The 20,262-nt window shown below is 56.8% G+C and overlaps 1 protein-coding gene across 1 annotated transcript; it reads right to left on the bottom strand.

Annotated features, from left to right (window-relative positions):
- Positions 1-1,670: 1,670 nt before the first annotated feature.
- Positions 1,671-18,974, bottom strand: LOC142473398 (pepsin A-like). The gene is made up of 9 exons (XM_075580645.1): positions 18,852-18,974; positions 16,821-16,974; positions 12,774-12,891; positions 12,083-12,201; positions 7,169-7,368; positions 5,790-5,906; positions 4,709-4,853; positions 4,370-4,468; positions 1,671-2,443 (listed from the first exon to the last, which is right to left on the bottom strand). The coding sequence occupies exons 1-9, from the start codon at positions 18,902-18,904 to the stop codon at positions 2,294-2,296; spliced, it is 1,155 nt and encodes a 384-aa protein (XP_075436760.1). The 5' UTR covers positions 18,905-18,974; the 3' UTR covers positions 1,671-2,293.
- Between the last annotated feature and the right edge of the window lie 1,288 nt (positions 18,975-20,262).

Raw genomic sequence — 20,262 nt, 5'->3', positions numbered from 1 at the left:
GTGGAAATAATACCCTTTGTAGAGGGTTGGTGCATACACCAAACTTGGGATTGGTGTGGTTTGTAGATGGATTGGATATAGTGTCTAACCTGGAGAAATCTGAAAAATTCGGAGGAGGGAATATCATGGCTTGGCTGTAATGACATAAACGAGGGGACCTTCCCATGAATAAGAACATCGTTGACTCTTAAGAGACCTTTTTGGATCCAAGGTTTGGATCAATGATTACCTGTGTAGAAAGACAGCGAGGGATCTGTGAACTTTGCATAAGGGAGGGGAGGCTGGTTAATTGGAACCTGGATTTAAGAGAATCCCAGAGGCTACAGGCAAAAGGCATCACTTGGTTCTTAAACATCTCGACTGGTCTGGATTTTTGGTTAAGCCAGAGGAGGTTCTTAGTTTCAAATGGGGAGCAAATCAAGTTTACTAGTTCTACCCATCTTTTGCCCCTTGAGTTTGTATGCCAACTAATCAGTTGCCCTAATTGAGCTGCCGTATAGTACTTTGTAGGCTCGGAAGGGCTAAGCCCCATTCTATTTAGCCATATAAATTTCAATATTTTCTTTTGTATATTGTTTAGATCTTTCTGGCAGATTTTGACTGGGAGAGTTTGAAAAAGATAAAGAAGTCTGGGTAGAATATTCATTTTAATCGCTGCTATCCTCCCAAACCAGGATAATATATACGGGTTCCAGGGGGCTAGATCTTTTGCTATTTGATCAAAGAAGGGTTTAAAATGTGTGTTGTATAGTGTAGAGTAGTATTTGGTAATTAGGATGCCTAAATATTTAATATAATTTGGATTCCATTTAAAATCGAAGTTAAGTTGGAGTAATTTGACCATTTCTTTAGGAAGGTGGACCAAGGGCTAAAGATTTTCTATGGTTGATTTTATATCCTGAAAGAGAGCCAAATCCCGATAGAAGTTGGAAAAGATTTGGGAGTGAGATAAGAGGTTTTGAAAGCGTCAATAATATATCGTCCGTAAAGAGAGCTATCTTGAACTCCTCCTTTTTGACAGAGATATTGGGTTTCAATCGTATCTGGCAGGCTAGTGGTTCTATCGCCAGGGCAAACAACAAAGGGGACAGCGGACACCCCTGTCTGGTTCCGTTTAATATTGGAAACGGATCAGACAAAGAGTTGTTAGTTTTCACTATGGCCATTGGGGCAGAGTATAACGTATTTATACTATTTAGAATTTTTGGGGTAAATCCCATCTGCGAGAGCGTGGCCGTCATAAACTGCCAATCTAATCAATCGAACGCTTTTTCTGCATCTAGTGAGAGTAGAAGAGATGGGCTGCTGTTTGTTTTACCACATGTATTAAATTCACCGTCCTTCATGTGTGGGCAAGAGCCTGTCTGCCCAAGGGAAAACCCACCTGGTCCGGATGGACTAACCGTTTTTTTAAGTGGTTTATTATCCATTAACCCCACCCCCTGCAAGAGACCTGCAGAGCATTGCACCATTAACCCCTCCCCTGCCAGAGATCTGCAGAGAATCCCGCCATTAACCCCTTCCATGCCAGAGACCTGCAGAACATCGCTCAATTAACCCCTTCCAGAGACCTGCAGAGCATCGCACCATCAACCCCTCCCCTGCCAGAGACCCGCAGAGCATCGCCCCATTAACCCATTACAGTGCTGCAGAGATGACATAGCCGGTGATGCTGAGAGACGTTTTATTAGCGACACATGATTCCAAATTACAACAGGCATTTCACGGGGCGCTCCTCACGTTCGGGGGGGGGGGAGGGGAGGGGGTGATATATATATATTATATATAGGGTTAACGATGTCACTTCTCACCGGAGATGGGAAAAGGGACTCCCTTCCCTGCCAGACCAAGCGAAGCTCTGCGATTCCCCTCTGGCAGGGAAGCGGTTAAACTGCCCAGAGATGTAAGTGCTGACCGCAGGCCGCCATTTCTTTTAACCAGGTGTAAGTGACCCTGAGGTAATTAACTCGTTCAGTGCTGGAGAAGCATGGAGATGTGGTGCCCTTCTCCAGCTCTGAAGGGAATGGGGGGGGGGCATGTACCCAGGTGGAATTGGGGGGGGGGGCATGTACCCGGGCAGAGTGGGGGAGGTGTGTCGGGGGTACGTGATCCCAGGTGGAGTGGGGGAGGTGTTGGGGGGGGGGGCATGTTTCCAGGTGGAGTGGGGGAGGTGTGTCGGGGGGTACGTGTTCCCAGGTGGAGTGGGGGAGGTGTGTTGGGGGGTACGTGTTCCCAGGCGGAGTTTTGTCAGGGGGTACGTGTTCCCAGGCGGAGTGGGGGGGACGGGGGGTCTTTATGCGATGGGTGCCATTCCCACGTAGTTATTTGCTCTGTCGAACACCACAAAGTACTCGCGGATAAACACGTCTCCCAGAATCCACAGGTCCCCGGAGCTGGTCGGGAGGCTCATGGACTGGAACCCACTGGTACAACCCTGCTGGTTCTGTGGGAGGGAGGGGGGAGAGTGAGTGTCAGCTCCTGGGGTGAGAGGACAGGACCCCCTGCACCACCAACACCCCGCCATGCGGTCACTGTGACGCCCTGAAGATCAGCGTGGGACACTTTAGTGAGAGATCGCTGCTTCATATTTAAAGGTGCAGTTCCCCACAATGTAAGAACAGAATGCACACACTGCGCCCCAGGGGTTAATGCACACAGTGCGCCCCAGGGGTTAATGCACACACTGCGCACCAGGGGTTAATGCACACACTGCGCCCCAGGGGTTAATGCACACAGTGCGCCCCAGGGGTTAATGCACACAGTGCACACCAGGGGTTAATGCACACAGTGCGCCCCAGGGGTTAATGCACACAGTGCGCCCCAGGGGTTAAAATAGGTAGAAAATATTTATTAAAACCACAGATAACTGAGGGGATCCCACCCCACCGCAGTACACATGCACACAGGATCCGGGTAAATATAACAGAAATACCCACACACAGAACAGGGTGTGTCTACTCAGACTCGATCTAAACACAGAATTACAAAAAATAAATAAATAAAAAGACAAGAATGTTCAAAATAACGGATTCCTGGACCCAGATATCCGCTAATAATAAAGCTGAACAGCTGCCCGAGTCTGAAAGGGGGAGACGGGAACTTACACGGAACTGTGTGCATTAACCCCTGATGCGCACTGTGTGCATTAACCCCTGGGGCGCACTGTGTGCATTAACCCCTGGGGCGCACTGTGTGCATTAACCCCTGGGGCGCACTGTGTGCATAAACCCCTGGGGCGCACTGTGTGCATTAACCCCTGGTGCGCAGTGTGTGCATTAACCCCTGGGGCGCACTGTGTGCATTAACCCCTGGGGCGCACTGTGTGCATTAACCCCTGGGGCGCACTGTGTGCATTAACCCCTGGGGCGCACTGTGTGCATTAACCCCTGGTGCGCAGTGTGTGCATAAACCCCTGGGGCGCACTGTGTGCATTAACCCCTGGTGTGCACTGTGTGCATTAACCCCTGGGGCGCACTGTGTGCATTAACCCCTGGTGTGCACTGTGTGCATTCTTTTCTTGTCATTACAAGGTGTCCCCATTCCGGGGGTCCCCTTGCTTTAGGAGTCAGTAGGGGAGACGCTCCACACACCCGCTGCAAGGGGATTAGCGCTTCCAGCAAACTTTACATCTGCCGCACGAGTGCTGAATTTCTTATTTCCACTTCCCCACAATATAACCTATTTCTAATGTCAGGCCAATGAAATCATTTTACCTTAATACCTTATTTAAAAAAATATCCTGTCTGGTTTGGATTTTAATTTACATTTTTATGTGTATTTTAAGGCCCAAAACCCTAACCTCCTGCTCCCTATTCTCACTTTCTCCGGCACAGAGCCGTTTCCCATGCAGACTACACAGGGTCTGATCTTCATCTTCTCAGACAAGGATCCTCGAGGTCTACAAATGTCCGTCAGACAGGCGCTGAGCAGACAGATTACTTTAGGTTTCGGGCGCGTTCCTGCGCAGTACGGGGAAGGGATCTATACATGTGAACATGCTTCCCCATTAAGGATAGCCGTGTGCGCCTGGGAATGGGAGATAGCCGTGTGCGCCTGGGAATGGGAGATAGCCGTGTGCGCCTGGGAATGGGAGATAGCCGTGTGCGCCTGGGAATGGGAGATAGCCGTGTGCGCCCGGGAATGGGAGATAGCCGTGTGCGCCCGGGAATGGGAGATAGCCGTGTGCGCCTGGGAATGGGAGATAGCCGTGTGCGCCTGGGAATGGGAGATAGCCGTGTGCGCCTGGGAATGGGAGATAGCCGTGTGCGCCTGGGAATGGGAGATAGCCGTGTGCGCCTGGGAATGGGAGATAGCCGTGTGCGCCCGGGAATGGGAGATAGCCGTGTGCCCGGCAGCGGGGGTGGGTTACCTGGCGCACGTAGGCGCTGGCCGGCAGCGGGAACTGGACGCCGTTGATGGTGAAGACGATGGTCGGCATGTTGCTGATGCTGTTGCAGTTGATCACATACTGAAAAAGAGAGCGAGCTCAGCTGCCAAGGCGCAGACAGCACAGCTGTGCCACGCACATTACCACCCTGTGCCACGCACATTACCACCCTGTGCCACGCACATTACCACCCTGTGCCACGCACATTACCACCCTGTGCCACGCACATTACCACCCTGTGCCACGCACATTACCACCCTGTGCCACGCACATTACCACCCTGTGCCACGCACATTACCACCCTGTGCCACGGTCTCTTACCTGCCCGTTGGAGTTCTGGCTTGCTCCGATGTAGTACTGAATGTTAGCAATGGGGGTTGGGGGTCCGGCTATCAGGGAGGTGCCAGTGTCCACGATAGCCTGACACGAGCCGCTGCAGGCGATGACCTGCCCGTTTATAGACACGCTGCCCAGGGGAAGGGACAGCAGGGGTTAAACAGGACCCTCCCTGCAGAGCGTCGCGCTAATATCCCCCCGCTGACAGTCTGCAGAGCGTCGCGCTAATATCCCCCCGCTGACAGTCTGCAGAGCATCACTCTAATATCCCCCCCGCACACAGCCTGCAGAGCATCACTCTAATATCCCCCCGCTCACAGCCTGCAGAGCATCGCTCTAATATCCCCCCGCACACAGCCTGCAGAGCATCGCTCTAATATCCCCCCCGCACACAGCCTGCAGAGCATCGCTCTAATATCCCCCGCTCACAGCCTGAAGAAGCATCACTCTAATATCCCCCCCGCTCACAACCTGCAGAGCATCGCTCTAATATCCCCCCGCTCACAGCCTGCAGAGCATCGCTCTAATATCCCCCCGCTCACAGCCTGCAGAGCATCGCTCTAATATCCCCCCCCGCACACAGCCTGCAGAGCATCACTCTAATATCCCCCGCTCACAGCCTGCAGAGCATCACTCTAATATCCCCCGCTCACAGCCTGCAGAGCATCACTCTAATATCCCCCCCGCTCACAGCCTGCAGAGCATCACTCTAATATCCCCCTGCTCACAGCCTGCAGAGCATCACTCTAATATCCCCCGCTCACAGCCTGCAGAGCATCGCGCTAATATCCCCCCCGCTCACAGCCTGCAGAGCATCGCTCTAATATCTCCCGCTCACAGCCTGCAAAGCATCGCTCTAATATCCCCCGCTCACAGCCTGCAGAGCATCACTCTAATATCCCCCCCCCGCACACAGCCTGCAGAGCATCGCTCTAATATTCCTTTTCACTCTCCGGTAGAGAGCAGAGCGTCACACTGTTAACCCTTTCATTGCCAGGAGGGGCCTTGCAGCAGATCTGCAGAGCGTTGCTCTGGTGACCCCTCCCCACCGCAGAGCATCGCTTACCTATCCACAGTGATCTGCCAGTAGGACTCGGCAGTCAGAGGGATCCAGTTTAAGTTGCCGCTGTAATAAGACGTGTCAGTCCCACCAAACAGAACGAAGCTCCCGCTCTGACCGTCACTGGGGGAGAAAGCGGCAGAGGGTCACACCGGGACCAGTGGCAGAGCTGCAAAACGTGGCTGAAAACCAGAACTCAAAGGGGATCCACACATCACGGCAAAGGGTGCAACCCGCCTACCCCCCCCACCCCCCACCCGAGCGCCTGGGAAAATTTTAAGGACACCCGGCGCTCATGCTTGGATAGCTCTCTAAGCATGAGCGCGCTCAGCGCCAGCGGGGACAAAGTCGGCAGTGAGAAGTAGAGCAGGATACATAGCTGCTCAAGGTCACATCATGACTCAGTGGCAGAGCTGTAATGGTGTCTCAGTGAGGAAGGGGGATGGTTGTGTAGCTGCTGAAGGTCACACCATGGCCAGTGGCAGAGCTGTAACGGTGTCTCAGTGAGGAAGGGGGCTGGTTGTATAGCTGCTGAAGGTCACACCATGGCCAGTGGCAGAGCTGTAACGGTGTCTCAGTGAGGAAGGGGGCTGGTTGTGTAGCTGCTGAAGGTCACACCATGGCCAGTGGCAGAGCTGTAACGGTGTCTCAGTGAGGAAGGGGGCTGGTTGTGTAGCTGCTGAAGGTCACACCATGGCCAGTGGCAGAGCTGTAACGGTGTCTCAGTGAGGAAGGGGGCTGGTTGTGTAGCTGCTGAAGGTCACACCATGGCCAGTGGCAGAGCCAGTGGCAGAGCTGTAACGGTGTCTCAGTGAGGAAGGGGGCTGGTTGTGTAGCTGCTGAAGATCACACCATGGCCAGTGGCAGAGCTGTAACGGTGTCTCAGTGAGGAAGGGGGCTGGTTGTGTAGCTGCTGAAGGTCACACCATGGCCAGTAGCAGAGCCAGTGGCAGAGCTGTAACGGTGTCTCAGTGAGGAAGGGGGCTGGTTGTGTAGCTGCTGAAGGTCACACCATGGCCAGTGGCAGAGCCAGTGGCAGAGCTGTAACGGTGTCTCAGTGAGGAAGGGGGCTGGTTGTGTAGCTGCTGAAGGTCACACCATGGCCAGTGGCAGAGCCAGTGGCAGAGCTGTAACGGTGTCTCAGTGAGGAAGGGGGCTGGTTGTGTAGCTGCTGAAGGTCACACCATGGCCAGTGGCAGAGCTGTAACGGTGTCTCAGTGAGGAAGGGGGCTGGTTGTGTAGCTGCTGAAGGTCACACCATGGCCAGTGGCAGAGCCAGTGGCAGAGCTGTAACGGTGTCTCAGTGAGGAAGGGGGCTGGTTGTGTAGCTGCTGAAGGTCACACCATGGCCAGTGGCAGAGCCAGTGGCAGAGCTGTAGACTCACGAGCTGAGATAGACAGAGAAGAGGTCCTGGGGGATGAGGCTCTGACTCCACATGTTGTCGAAGACGGGCGTGGCCCCGGAGGAAGCCAGGCCGGGGAACGCCAGACCCAGGATCCCATCGAATGGGGAGTAGTACAGGAAGGAGCCCGGCTCAGACTGGCTCAGGCCGAAGATCTGGCTGGAGACCGCAATGTTCCCCACCTGTGTGCGAGACAGCGAGGGGGAGAGCGCAGAGCGAGGATAGAGCGAGGGAGAGAGCGCAGGGCGAGGAGACAGCGAGGGAGAGAGCGCAGGGCGAGGAGACAGCGAGGGAGAGAGCGCAGGGCGAGGAGACAGCGAGGGAGAGAGCGCAGGGGGAGGGAGAGCGCAGGGCGAGGAGAGAGCGAGGGAGAGGAGAGAGCGAGGGAGAGTGCACAGGGCGAGGAGAGAGCGAGGGAGAGAGCGCAGGGCGAGGAGAGAGCGCAGGGCGAGGAGACAGCGAGGGAGAGAGCGCAGGGCGAGGAGACAGCGAGGGAGAGAGCGCAGGGCGAGGAGACAGCGAGGGAGAGCGCAGGGCGAGGAGACAGCGAGGGAGAGAGCGCAGGGGGAGGGGACAGCGAGGGAGAGAGCGCAGGGCGAGGAGACAGCGAGGGAGAGAGCGCAGGGCGAGGAGACAGCGAGGGAGAGAGCGCAGGGCGAGGAGACAGCGAGGGAGAGAGCGCAGGGCGAGGAGACAGCGAGGGAGAGAGCGCAGGGCGAGGAGACAGCGAGGGAGAGAGCGCAGGGCGAGGAGACAGCGAGGGAGAGAGCGCAGGGCGAGGAGACAGCGAGGGAGAGCGCAGGGCGAGGAGACAGCGAGGGAGAGAGCGCAGGGGGAGGGGACAGCGAGGGAGAGAGCGCAGGGCGAGGAGACAGCGAGGGAGAGAGCACAGGGCGAGGAGACAGCGAGGGAGAGAGCGCAGGGGGAGGGGACAGCGAGGGAGAGAGCGCAGGGCGAGGAGACAGCGAGGGAGAGTTCACAGGGTGAGGAGACAGCGAGGGAGAGAGCGCAGGGCGAGGAGACAGCGAGGGAGAGTTCACAGGGTGAGGAGACAGCGAGGGAGAGAGCGCAGGGCGAGGAGACAGCGAGGGAGAGAGCGCAGGGCGAGGAGACAGCGAGGGAGAGAGCGCAGGGCGAGGAGACAGCGAGGGAGAGAGCGCAGGGCGAGGAGACAGCGAGGGAGAGAGCGCAGGGCGAGGAGAGCGAGGGAGAGAGCGCAGGGCGAGGAGAGAGTAAGGGAGAGTGCACAGGGCGAGGAGACAGCGAGGGAGAGAGCGCAGGGCAAGGAGACAGCGAGGGAGAGAGCGCAGGGCGAGGAGACAGCGAGGGAGAGAGCGCAGGGCGAGGAGAGTGAGGGAGAGAGCGCAGGGCGAGGAGACAGCGAGGGAGAGAGCGCAGGGCGAGGAGACAGCGAGGGAGAGAGCGCAGGGCGAGGAGACAGCGAGGGAGAGAGCGCAGGGCGAGGAGAGCGAGGGAGAGAGCGCAGGGCGAGGAGACAGCGAGGGAGAGAGCGCAGGGCGAGGAGAGCGAGGGAGAGAGCGCAGGGCGAGGAGAGCGAGGGAGAGAGCGCAGGGCGAGGAGACAGCGAGGGAGAGAGCGCAGGGCGAGGAGAGCGAGGGAGAGAGCGCAGGGCGAGGAGATAGCGAGGGAGAGAGCGCAGGGCGAGGAGACAGCGAGGGAGAGAGCGCAGGGCGAGGAGAGCGAGGGAGAGAGCGCAGGGCGAGGAGACAGCGAGGGAGAGTGCACAGGGCGAGGAGACAGCGAGGGAGAGAGCGCAGGGCGAGGAGACAGCGAGGGAGAGAGCGCAGGGCGAGGAGAGAGCGCAGGGCGAGGAGACAGCGAGGGAGAGAGCGCAGGGCGAGGAGACAGCGAGGGAGAGAGCGCAGGGCGAGGAGACAGCGAGGGAGAGAGCACAGGGCGAGGAGACAGCGAGGGAGAGAGCGCAGGGCGAGGAGACAGCGAGGGAGAGAGCGCAGGGCGAGGAGACAGCGAGGGAGAGAGCGCAGGGCGAGGAGACAGCGAGGGAGAGAGCGCAGGGCGAGGAGACAGCGAGGGAGAGAGCGCAGGGCGAGGAGACAGCGAGGGAGAGAGCGCAGGGCGAGGAGAGCGAGGGAGAGAGCGCAGGGCGAGGAGACAGCGAGGCAAGGTAAAAGAGAAAGCAAAGGAGGGATATCAGGGATGGAGGGAGAGAGAGCAGGGGATGGAGGGAGAGAGAGCAGGGGAGGGAGAGAGAGAGAGGAGGGGATGGAGGGAGAGAGCAGGGGATGGAGGGAGAGAGAGCAGGGGATGGAGGGAGAGAGAGCAGGGGATGGAGGGAGAGAGCAGGGGATGGAGGGAGAGAGAGCAGGGGATGGAGGGAGAGAGAGCAGGGGATGGAGGGAGAGAGAGCGAGGAGAGAGCAGGGGATGGAGAGAGAGAGAGAGGAGGGGATGGAGGGAGAGAGAGCAGGGGATGGAGAGAGAGCAGGGGATGGAGGGAGAGAGAGCAGGGGATGGAGAGAGAGCAGGGGATGGAGGGAGAGAGAGCAGGGGAGGGAGGGAGAGAGAGGAGGGGATGGAGAGAGAGCAGGGGATGGAGGGAGAGAGCAGGGGAGGGAGAGAGAGAAAGGAGGGGATGGAGAGAGAGAGAGGAGGGGATGGAGGGAGAGAGAGCAGGGGATGGAGGGAGAGAGAGCAGGGGATGGAGGGAGAGAGAGCAGGGGATGGAGGTAGAGAGAGCAGGGGAGGGAGGGAGAGAGAGCAGGGGATGGAGAGAGAGAGCAGGGGAGGGAGGGAGAGAGAGCAGGGGATGGAGGGAGAGAGAGCAGGGGATGGAGGGAGAGAGAGCGAGGAGAGAGCAGGGGATGGAGAGAGAGAGGAGGGGATGGAGGGAGAGAGAGCAGGGGATGGAGAGAGAGCAGGGGATGGAGGGAGAGAGAGCAGGGGATGGAGGGAGAGAGAGCAGGGGTTGGAGGGAGAGAGAGCAGGGGATGGAGAGAGAGAGAGCAGGGAATGGAGGGAGAGAGAGCAGGGGATGGAGGGAGAGAGAGCAGGGGATGGAGGGAGAGAGAGCAGGGGATGGAGGGAGAGAGAGCGAGGAGAGAGCAGGGGATGGAGAGAGAGGAGGGGATGGAGGGAGAGAGAGCAGGGGATGGAGGGAGAGAGAGCAGGGGATGGAGGGAGAGAGAGCAGGGGAGGGAGAGAGAGGAGGGGATGGAGGGAGAGAGAGCAGGGGATGGAGGGAGAGAGAGCAGGGGATGGAGGGAGAGAGAGGAGGGGATGGAGGGAGAGAGAGCAGGGGATGGAGGGAGAGAGAGCAGGGGATGGAGAGAGAGCAGGGGATGGAGGGAGAGAGAGCAGGGGATGGAGGGAGAGAGAGCAGGGGAGGGAGGGAGAGAGAGCAGGGGATGGAGGGAGAGAGAGCAGGGGATGGAGGGAGAGAGAGCAGGGGATGGAGAGAGAGAGAGCAGGGGATGGAGGGAGAGAGAGCAGGGGATGGAGAGAGAGCAGGGGATGGAGGGAGAGAGAGAGCAGGGGATGGAGGGAGAGAGAGCAGGGGATGGAGAGAGAGAGCAGGGGATGGAGGGAGAGAGAGCAGGGGATGGAGGGAGAGAGAGCAGGGGATGGAGGGAGAGAGAGCAAGGGATGGAGGGAGAGAGAGCAGGGGATGGAGGGAGAGAGAGCAGGGGATGGAGGGAGAGAGAGCAGGGGATGGAGGGAGAGAGAGCAGGGGATGGAGGGAGAGAGAGCATGGGATGGAGGGAGAGAGAGCAGGGGATGGAGGGAGAGAGAGCAGGGGAGGGAGGGAGAGAGAGCAGGGGAGGGAGGGAGAGAGAGCAGGGGATGGAGGGAGAGAGAGCAGGGGATGGAGGGAGAGAGAGCAGGGGATGGAGGGAGAGAGAGCAGGGGATGGAGGGAGAGAGCAGGGGATGGAGGGAGAGAGAGCAGGGGATGGAGGGAGAGAGAGCGAGGAGAGAGCAGGGGATGGAGAGAGAGAGAGGAGGGGATGGAGGGAGAGAGAGGAGGGGATGGAGGGAGAGAGAGCAGGGGAGGGAGGGAGAGAGAGCAGGGGATGGAGGGAGAGAGAGCAGGGGATGGAGGGAGAGAGAGCAGGGGATGGAGGGAGAGAGAGCAGGGGATGGAGGGAGAGAGAGCAGGGGATGGAGGGAGAGAGAGCGAGGAGAGAGCAGGGGATGGAGGGAGAGAGAGCAGGGGATGGAGGGAGAGAGAGCAGGGGATGGAGGGAGAGAGAGCGAGGAGAGAGCAGGGGATGGAGGGAGAGAGAGCAGGGGATGGAGGGAGAGAGAGCAGGGGAGGGAGAGAGAGCAGGGGATGGAGGGAGAGAGAGCAGGGGAGGGAGAGAGAGCAGGGGATGGAGAGAGAGAGAGCAGGGGATGGAGGGAGAGAGCAGGGGATGGAGGGAGAGAGAGCAGGGGATGGAGGGAGAGAGAGCAGGGGATGGAGGGAGAGAGGAGGGGATGGAGGGAGAGAGAGGAGGGGATGGAGGGAGAGAGCAGGGGAGGGAGGGAGAGAGAGCAGGGGATGGAGAGAGAGAGAGCAGGGGATGGAGGGAGAGAGAGCAGGGGATGGAGGGAGAGACAGCGAGGAGAGAGAGCAGGGGATGGAGGAAGAGAGAGCAGGGGGTGGAGGGAGAGAGAGCAGGGGGTGGAGGGAGAGAGAGCATGGGATGGAGGGAGAGAGAGCAGGGGATGGAGGGAGAGAGAGCAGGGGATGGAGGGAGAGAGAGGAGGGGATGGAGGGAGAGAGAGCAGGGGATGGAGGGAGAGAGAGCAGGGGATGGAGGGAGAGAGAGCAGGGGGTGGAGGGAGAGAGAGCAGGGGATGGAGGGAGAGGGTGTTAGGGTATCACAATGTTATACTGGAGTTTTAGAGGGGCTGGTGTTATATGAGGGTCTCACCTGTACAGTGTCATATCCCAGGACCCCGGTCATGCTCCCAGTCCCATACTGGATGGACACTGGGGTGTTAGTTGCCTGAAAGGTGGACGACTGCTGGGGGTTAAACTTGTGATGATTGTCTGGAAGGAGAAGGTAAGGGTCAGGGGTCAGAGTTGTCTCGTGTGTCAGGTGGAGAGTAAAAAATGGTGAGATATTTGAGGGATAACTGTCTCATTATGGTGAGATATATATATATAGGGTCAGTGTGTGGGGTCACTCACTGCAGGCTGGGCCGGAGCAGTATATATATATGTCAGTGTGTGGGGTCACTCACTGCAGGCTGGGCCGGAGCAGTATATATATATATATAGGGTCAGTGTGTGGGGTCACTCACTGCAGGCTGGGCTGGAGCAGTATATATATATAGGGTCAGTGTGTGGGGTCACTCACTGCAGGCTGGGCCAGAGCAGTATATATATAGGGTCAGTGTGTGGGGTCACTCACTGCAGGCTGGGCTGGAGCAGTATATATATAGGGTCAGTGTGTGGGGTCACTCACTGCAGCCCAGAGCAGTATATATATATAGGGTCAGTGTGTGAGGTCACTCACTGCAGGCTGGGCCGGAGCAGTATATATATAGGGTCAGTGTGTGGGGTCACTCACTGCAGGCCAGAGCAGTATATATATAGGGTTAGTGTGTGGGGTCACTCACTGCAGGCTGGGCTGGAGCAGTACACAGATGGAACCCACAGATTGGCAGAACCAGTGTCAAAGATTACAGTGAATTCCTGGGGTGGAGAACCTATAGAAATGGTCCCAAAATATTCAATCTGTGTGAGAGGGGAGAGAGGAAATACATCAGGAGTAACAGTTACCTGCCCTCGCTCAGGAGCACAGAGAGAATACATCAGGAGTAACAGTTACCTGCCCTCGCTCAGGGGCACAGAGAGAATACATCAGGAGTAACAGTTACCTGCCCTCGCTCAGGGGTACAGAGAGAATACATCAGGAGTAACAGTTACCTGCCCTCGCTCAGGGGCACAGAGAGAATACATCAGGAGTAACAGTTACCTGCCCTCACTCAGGGGCACAGAGAGAATACATCAGGAGTAACAGTTACCTGCCCTCACTCAGGGGCACAGAGAGAATACATCAGGAGTAACAGTTACCTGCCCTCGCTCAGGGGCACAGAGAGAATACATCAGGAGTAACAGTTACCTGCCCTCGCTCAGGGGCACAGAGAGAATACATCAGGAGTAACAGTTACCTGCCCTCGCTCAGGGGTACAGAGAGAATACATCAGGAGTAACAGTTACCTGCCCTCGCTCAGGGGCACAGAGAGAATACATCAGGAGTAACAGTTACCTGCCCTCACTCAGGGGTACAGAGAGAATACATCAGGAGTAACAGTTACCTGCCCTCACTCAGGGGCACAGAGAGAATACATCAGGAGTAACAGTTACCTGCCCTCACTCAGGGGCACAGAGAGAATACATCAGGAGTAACAGTTACCTGCCCTCACTCAGGGGCACAGAGAGAATACATCAGGAGTAACAGTTACCTCCCCTGCTCAGGGGCACAGAGAGAATACATCAGGAGTAACAGTTACCTGCCCTGCTCAGGGGCACAGAGAGAATACATCAGGAGTAACAGTTACCTCCCCTGCTCAGGGGCACAGAGAGAATACATCAGGAGTAACAGTTACCTGCCCTCACTCAGGGACACAGAGAGAATACATCAGGAGTAACAGTTACCTGCCCTCACTCAGGGGCACAGAGAGAATACATCAGGAGTAACAGTTACCTGACCTCGCTCAGGGGTACAGAGAGAATACATCAGGAGTAACAGTTACCTCTCCTCACTCGGGCACAGAGAGAATACATCAGGAGTAACAGTTACCTATCCTCACTCGGGCACAGAGAGAATACATCAGGAGTAACAGTTACCTGCCCTCACTCAGGGGCACAGAGAGAATACATCAGGAGTAACAGTTACCTGCCCTCGCTCAGGAGTACAGAGAGAATACATCAGGAGTAACAGTTACCTGCCCTGCTCAGGGGCACAGAGAGAATACATCAGGAGTAACAGTTACCTGCCCTCACTCAGGGGTACAGAGAGAATACATCAGGAGTAACAGTTACCTGCCCTCACTCAGGGGCACAGAGAGAATACATCAGGAGTAACAGTTACCTGCCCTCGTTCAGGGGCACAGAGAGAATACATCAGGAGTAACAGTTACCTACCCTCACTCAGGGGCACAGAGAGAATACATCAGGAGTAACAGTTACCTCCCCTGCTCAGGGGCACAGAGAGAATACATCAGGAGTAACAGTTACCTGCCCTGCTCAGGGGCACAGAGAGAATACATCAGGGGTAACTGTTACCTCCCCTTGCTCAGGGGCACAGAGAGAATACATCAGGGGTAACTGTTACCTCCCCTTGCTCAGGGGCACAGAGAGAATACATCAGGGGTAACACCTCCCCTTGCTCAGGGGCACAGAGAGAATACATCAGGGGTAACTGTTACCTCCCCTTGGTCAGGGGCACAGAGAGAATACATCAGGGGTAACAGTTACCTCCCCTTGCCCAGGGGCACAGAGACAAAAATACAAACAATTTAACCACAAAAATAAAACCTGGAACTAGTCAGTTTCCCAACTGAACTCCGAGCCGAGACGCTGAAATCAGAGAGTGAGGGGTTCTGGGAGCTGAAATCAGAGAGTGAGGGGTTCTGGGAGCTGAAATCAGAGAGTGAGGGGTTCTGGGAGCTGAAATCAGGGACAGTGAGGGGTTCTGGGAGCTGAAATCAGGGACAGTGAGGGGTTCTGGGAGCTGAAATCAGAGAGTGAGGGGTTCTGGGAGCTGAAATCAGAGACAGTGAGGAGTTTTGGGAGCTGAAATCAGAGAGTGAGGGGTTCTGGGAGCTGAAATCAGGGACAGTGAGGGGTTCTGGGAGCTGAAATCAGAGAGTGAGGGGTTCTGGGAGCTGAAATCAGAGACAGTGGGGGGTTCTGGGAGCTGAAATCAGAGAGTGAGGGGTTCTGGGAGCTGAAATCAGAGAGTGAGGGGTTCTGGGAGCTGAAATCAGAGAGTGAGGGGTTCTGGGAGTTGAAATCAGAGAGTGAGGGGTTCTGGGAGCTGAAATCAGAGACAGTGAGGGGTTCTGGGAGCTGAAATCAGAGAGTGAGGGGTTCTGGGAGCTGAAATCAGAGACAGTGAGGGGTTCTGGGAGCTGAAATCAGGGACAGTGAGGGGTTCTGGGAGCTGAAATCAGGGACAGTGAGGGGTTCTGGGAGCTGAAATCAGAGAGTGAGGGGTTCTGGGAGTTGAAATCAGAGAGTGAGGGGTTCTGGGAGCTGAAATCAGAGAGTGAGGGGTTCTGGGTGCTGAAATCAGAGAGTGAGGGGTTCTGGGAGCTGAAATCAGAGTGAGGGGTTCTGGGAGCTGAAATCAGAGAGTAAGGGGTTCTGGGACCTGAAATCAGAGAGTGAGGGGTTCTGGGAGCTGAAATCAGAGAGTGAGGGGTTCTGGGAGTTTGAAGAGAAAATAAATCAGAAACTATAATAAATGAATAATCCAACAATATCTCAGCAGAGAGAAACTTCCCATTACTGGGACCCAGCAAAGAGAAACGCCCCATTACGCCCCATTACTGGGACCCAGCAAAGAGAAACGCCCCATTACTGGGACCCAGCAAAGAGAAACGCCCCATTACTGGGACCCAGCAAAGAGAAACGCCCCATTACGCCCCATTACTGGGACCCAGCAAAGAGAAACGCCCCATTACTGGGACCCAGCAAAGAGAAACGCCCCATTACTGGGACCCAGCAAAGAGAAACGCCCCATTACTGGGACCCAGCAGAGAGAAACGCCCCATTACTGGGACCCAGCAAAGAGAAACTTCCCATTACTGGGACCCCGGTGGCATCAGTGAGCCGGGAATAAGAATACTTAGTAACACACGGGGGGATCTGCTTCTGTTACTACAGGGTTCCCAACTCCAGACCAAGGATATCCCTGCTTCAGCGCAGGTGGCACAATCAGTGGCTCAGTCGGAGACTGCTGCATGCTTCAGCACAGGTGGCTGAACAGAACCGGACCTGCCCAGAACCGGACCCGTGGGTGTCCCGCCAACAAACAGATCTGTTCATCATACTGTGTATTACATGTAAAGAATACAAGGAGAAGAGAGAGGCACGGGGGGAGAGGGGGGGACAGGGAGAGAGAGGGGGACCGGGAGAGAGGCACAGGGGGAGAGAGGGGACTGGGAGAGAGGCACGGGGGGAGAGGGGTGGTGGGGAGAGGCACGGGGAGAGAGAGGGGTGATGGGGAGAGGCACGAGGAGAGAGGGGTGGTGGGGAGAGGCACAAGGAGAGAGGGGTGGTGGGGAGAGGCACGGGGAGAGAGAGGGGTGATGGGGAGAGGCACGGGGAGAGAGGGGTGATGGGGAGAGGCACGGGGAGAGAGAGGGGGACAGGGAGAGAGGGGGGACAGGGAGAGAGAGGGGGACAGGGAGAGAGGCACAGGGGGACAGGGGGAGAGAGGGGGACCGGGAGAGAGGCACAGGGGGAGAGAGGGGGACAGGGAGAGAGGCACAGGGGGAGAGAGGGGGACTGGGAGAGAGGGGGAGGGGGGGACAGGGAAAGAGAGGGGGGGACAGGGAGAGAGAGGGGGGGGACAGGGAGAGAGAGGGGGACAGGTAGAGAGAGGGGAAGAGTAGGGGCAGACCCTGGCTGGGAGACCCCAGTGACACACTCACATCCATGTAGTTCTGCAGGGGTTCCCCCGAGGCCTGGGCCAGCGTGGGGAAGTACTTGCTGGCGGGATTGTACGGGTGTTTGTTCAGGTAGTCACCCAGGAGTCCCTGTCTCCGCAGGCGGCTTCGGAGAGACTCCCCCTTCCGCAGGGGGACCCTGAAAAGTAAGATGGGGAGACAGGGGTGTGAGGCAGAGGTACAGTGTGTGATACTCCCTTCTATATGAGAGAGAGGACGGAGGAGAGAGAGTGGGAAGAGAGGCAGAGAGACAAGGAGGGAGAGAGTGAAGGAGAGAGGGAGAGAGACAGGACGAAGAGAGAGAGGGAGAGAGACAAGGAGGGAGAGAGACAGAAGGAGAGAGACAGGGAGGGAGAGAGTGGGAAGAGAGGGAGAGAGACAAGGAGGGAGAGAGTGGGAAGAGAGGGAGAGAGACAAGGAGGGAGAGAGAGAGAGAGACAGAAGGAGAGAGGGAGAGAGACGGGGGAGAGAGACAGGAGGAAGAGAGAGTGGGAAGAGAGGGAGGGAGACAAGGAGGGAGAGAGAGAGACAGAGGGAGAGAGACAGGAGGGAGAGAGTGGGAAGAGGGAGAGAGACAGAAGGAAGAGAGAGTGAGAGAGACAGAAGGAAGAGAGGGAGAGAGACAGAAGGAGAGAGAGTGGGAAGAGAGGGAGAGAGACAGAAGGGAGAGGGAGAGACAGAAGCAGAGAGGGGTTGGGGAGAGGGAGAAAACAGAATGAGAAAATCAGAGACAGATAGAGAGAGAGAGAGGCAAGAGACACCCCACAGTAGAGACAGACAGGACAGAGTGTGAGAGGGATAAGAAAAAGAAGAGACATATGGTCCTATTCTATAAAGTACAAATGTGTGATTCTGTAAACCCAACTGGAGGCACTTTATAGAATAAGGCCATAGGTACCGAAATACACAGGACAGGGGAAGTGAGGCAGGCACGAGACAGAGTGAGAGACAGAGGGGTCTGATAAGTAAGACAGAGTAAGAGGCGAGACAGAGAAGGGAAAGATATAGAGAGCACAGAGACTGAGAGACAGAGAGGAACCTAACATACGGAATAACCGAGACAGGGAGCAAAGTGTGAAACAGAGGAGATAGAGACATGTGGGGCAGAGAGTGAGAGGGACGGAGAGGAGTGTTATATGGCTCTCTCAGAAGAGATAGAGACGTGGGGCAGAGAGTGAGCGGGACAGAGAGGAGGTTTATATGGCTCTCTCAGAAGAGATAGAGACATGTGGGGCAGAGAGTGAGCGGGACAGAGAGGAGGTTTATATGGCTCTCTCAGAGGAGATAGAGACATGTGGGGCAGAGAGTGAGAGGGACAGAGAGGAGGGTTATATGGCTCTCTCAGAAGAGATAGAGACATGTGGGGCAGAGAGTGAGCGGGACAGAGAGGAGGGTTATATGGCTCTCTCAGAGGAGATAGAGACATGTGGGGCAGAGAGTGAGAGGGACAGAGAGGAGGGTTATATGGCTCTCAGAAGAGATAGAGACATGTGGGGCAGAGAGTGAGCGGGACAGAGAGGAGGGTTATATGGCTCTCTCAGAGGAGATAGAGACATGTGGGGCAGAGAGTGAGAGGGACAGAGAGGAGGGTTATATGGCTCTCTCAGAGGAGATAGAGACATGTGGGGCAGAGAGTGAGAGGGACAGAGAGGAGGGTTATATGGCTCTCTCAGAGGAGATAGAGACATGTGGGGCAGAGAGTGAGAGGGACAGAGAGGAGGGTTATATGGCTCTCAGAGGAGATAGAGACATGTGGGGCAGAGAGTGAGAGGGACAGAGAGGAGGGTTACATGGCTCTCTCAGAGGCGATAGAGACATGTGGGGCAGAGAGTGAGAGGCACAGAGAGGAGGGTTACATGGCTCTCAGAGGAGATAGAGACAGGTGGGGCAGAGAGTGAGAGGCACAGAGAGGAGGGTTACATGGCTCTCAGAGGAGATAGAGACAGGTGGGGCAGAGAGTGAGAGGGACAGAGAGGAGGGTTATATGGCTCTCCTGGAGATGTTATGGCCACATACTTCACCAGACATTCCGACAGAACCACCAGCCCCAAGAGTAGAAGGATCTTCATGTTTCCGCCGATCTCAAGTACCAGTGAATGTGGAGCTGAGAACAAGGACGCCCCTTATATCCAACTCTGAGCCTCCACCCACTGCCCTTCAGGAGAGCGGGATCTGATGGGACCTCGTCCATCACCTTGGGGAAGGAGATCCCAGTCACCATATCTCCAGGCCTTCTGAGACCGGTTATCAGGAGAAGACTCGTCCTGGCCAAAAAATAAAGCAGAGTAGAGAGGGAGAGAGGGAGAGGGGGAAAGGGAGAAAGAGAGGGAGAGGGGGGAAGAGAGTGGAGAGGGAGAAAGAGAGGGGGGAAGAGAGTGGAGAGTGAGAGAGGGAGAAAAAGAGGGAGACGGGAGAAGAGAGGGAGACATGGGGGAAGAGAGGGGAAGAGAGAGAGACACGGGGGAAGAGAGGGAGACACGGGGGAAGAGGGAGACACGGGGAAGAGAGGAAGACACGGGGGAAGAGGGAGACGGGGGAAGAGAGGGAGACACGGGGGAAGAGAGGGAGACAGGGGGGAAGAGAGGAAGACGCGGGGGGGGGGGGAAGAGAGGGAGGCGCGGGGGGGAAGAGAGGGAGACACGGGGGAAGAGAGACGCGGGGAAAAGAGCCACGGGGGAAGAGAGGGAGACACGGGGGAGACAAGGGGGAAGAGAGGGAGACACGGGGGGAAGAGGGAGACGCGGGGGAAGAGGGAGACACGGGGGAAGAGAGGGAGACAAGGGGGAAGAGAGGGAGACACGGGGAAGAGAGGGAGACACGGGGGAAGAGACAGAGACACGGGGGAAGAGAGGGAGACATGGGGGGAAGAGGGAGACACGGGGGAAGAGAGGGAGACATGGGGGGAAGAGAGGGAGACACGGGGAAGAGAGGGAGACACAGGAAGAGAGGGAGACACGGGGAAGAGAGGGAGACACGGGGGAAGAGGGAGACACGGGGGAAGAGAGGGGGACACTGGGGAAGAGAGGGAGACACATGGGAAGAGAGGGAGACACAGGGGAAGAGGGAGACACGGGGGAAGAGGGAGACACGGGGGAAGAGGGAGACACGGGGGAAGAGGGAGACATGGGGAAGAGAGGGAGACACGGGGGAAGAGAGGGAGACACGGGGGAAGAGAGGGAGACACGGGGAAGAGAGTTAGACACAGGGGAAGAGGGAGACGTGGGGGAAGAGAGAGACGGGGAGAGAGAGACACGGGGTAAGAGAGGGAGACACGGGGGAGAGGGAGACACGGGGGAAGAGAGGGTGACGCGGGTGAAGAGAGGGAGACGCAGGGGGGAAGAGGGAGACACGGGGGAAGAGACGGAGACGCGGGGGGAAGAGAGGGAGACACGGGGGAAGAGAGGGAGATGCAGGGGGAAGAGAGGGA

Source organism: Ascaphus truei (genome assembly GCF_040206685.1).
Source record: "Ascaphus truei isolate aAscTru1 chromosome 8 unlocalized genomic scaffold, aAscTru1.hap1 SUPER_8_unloc_2, whole genome shotgun sequence".
Classification (NCBI taxonomy): domain Eukaryota; kingdom Metazoa; phylum Chordata; class Amphibia; order Anura; family Ascaphidae; genus Ascaphus; species Ascaphus truei.
The sequence above is the reverse complement of the archived record's forward strand: the minus strand, read 5'-3'. Positions and strand labels throughout refer to the sequence as shown.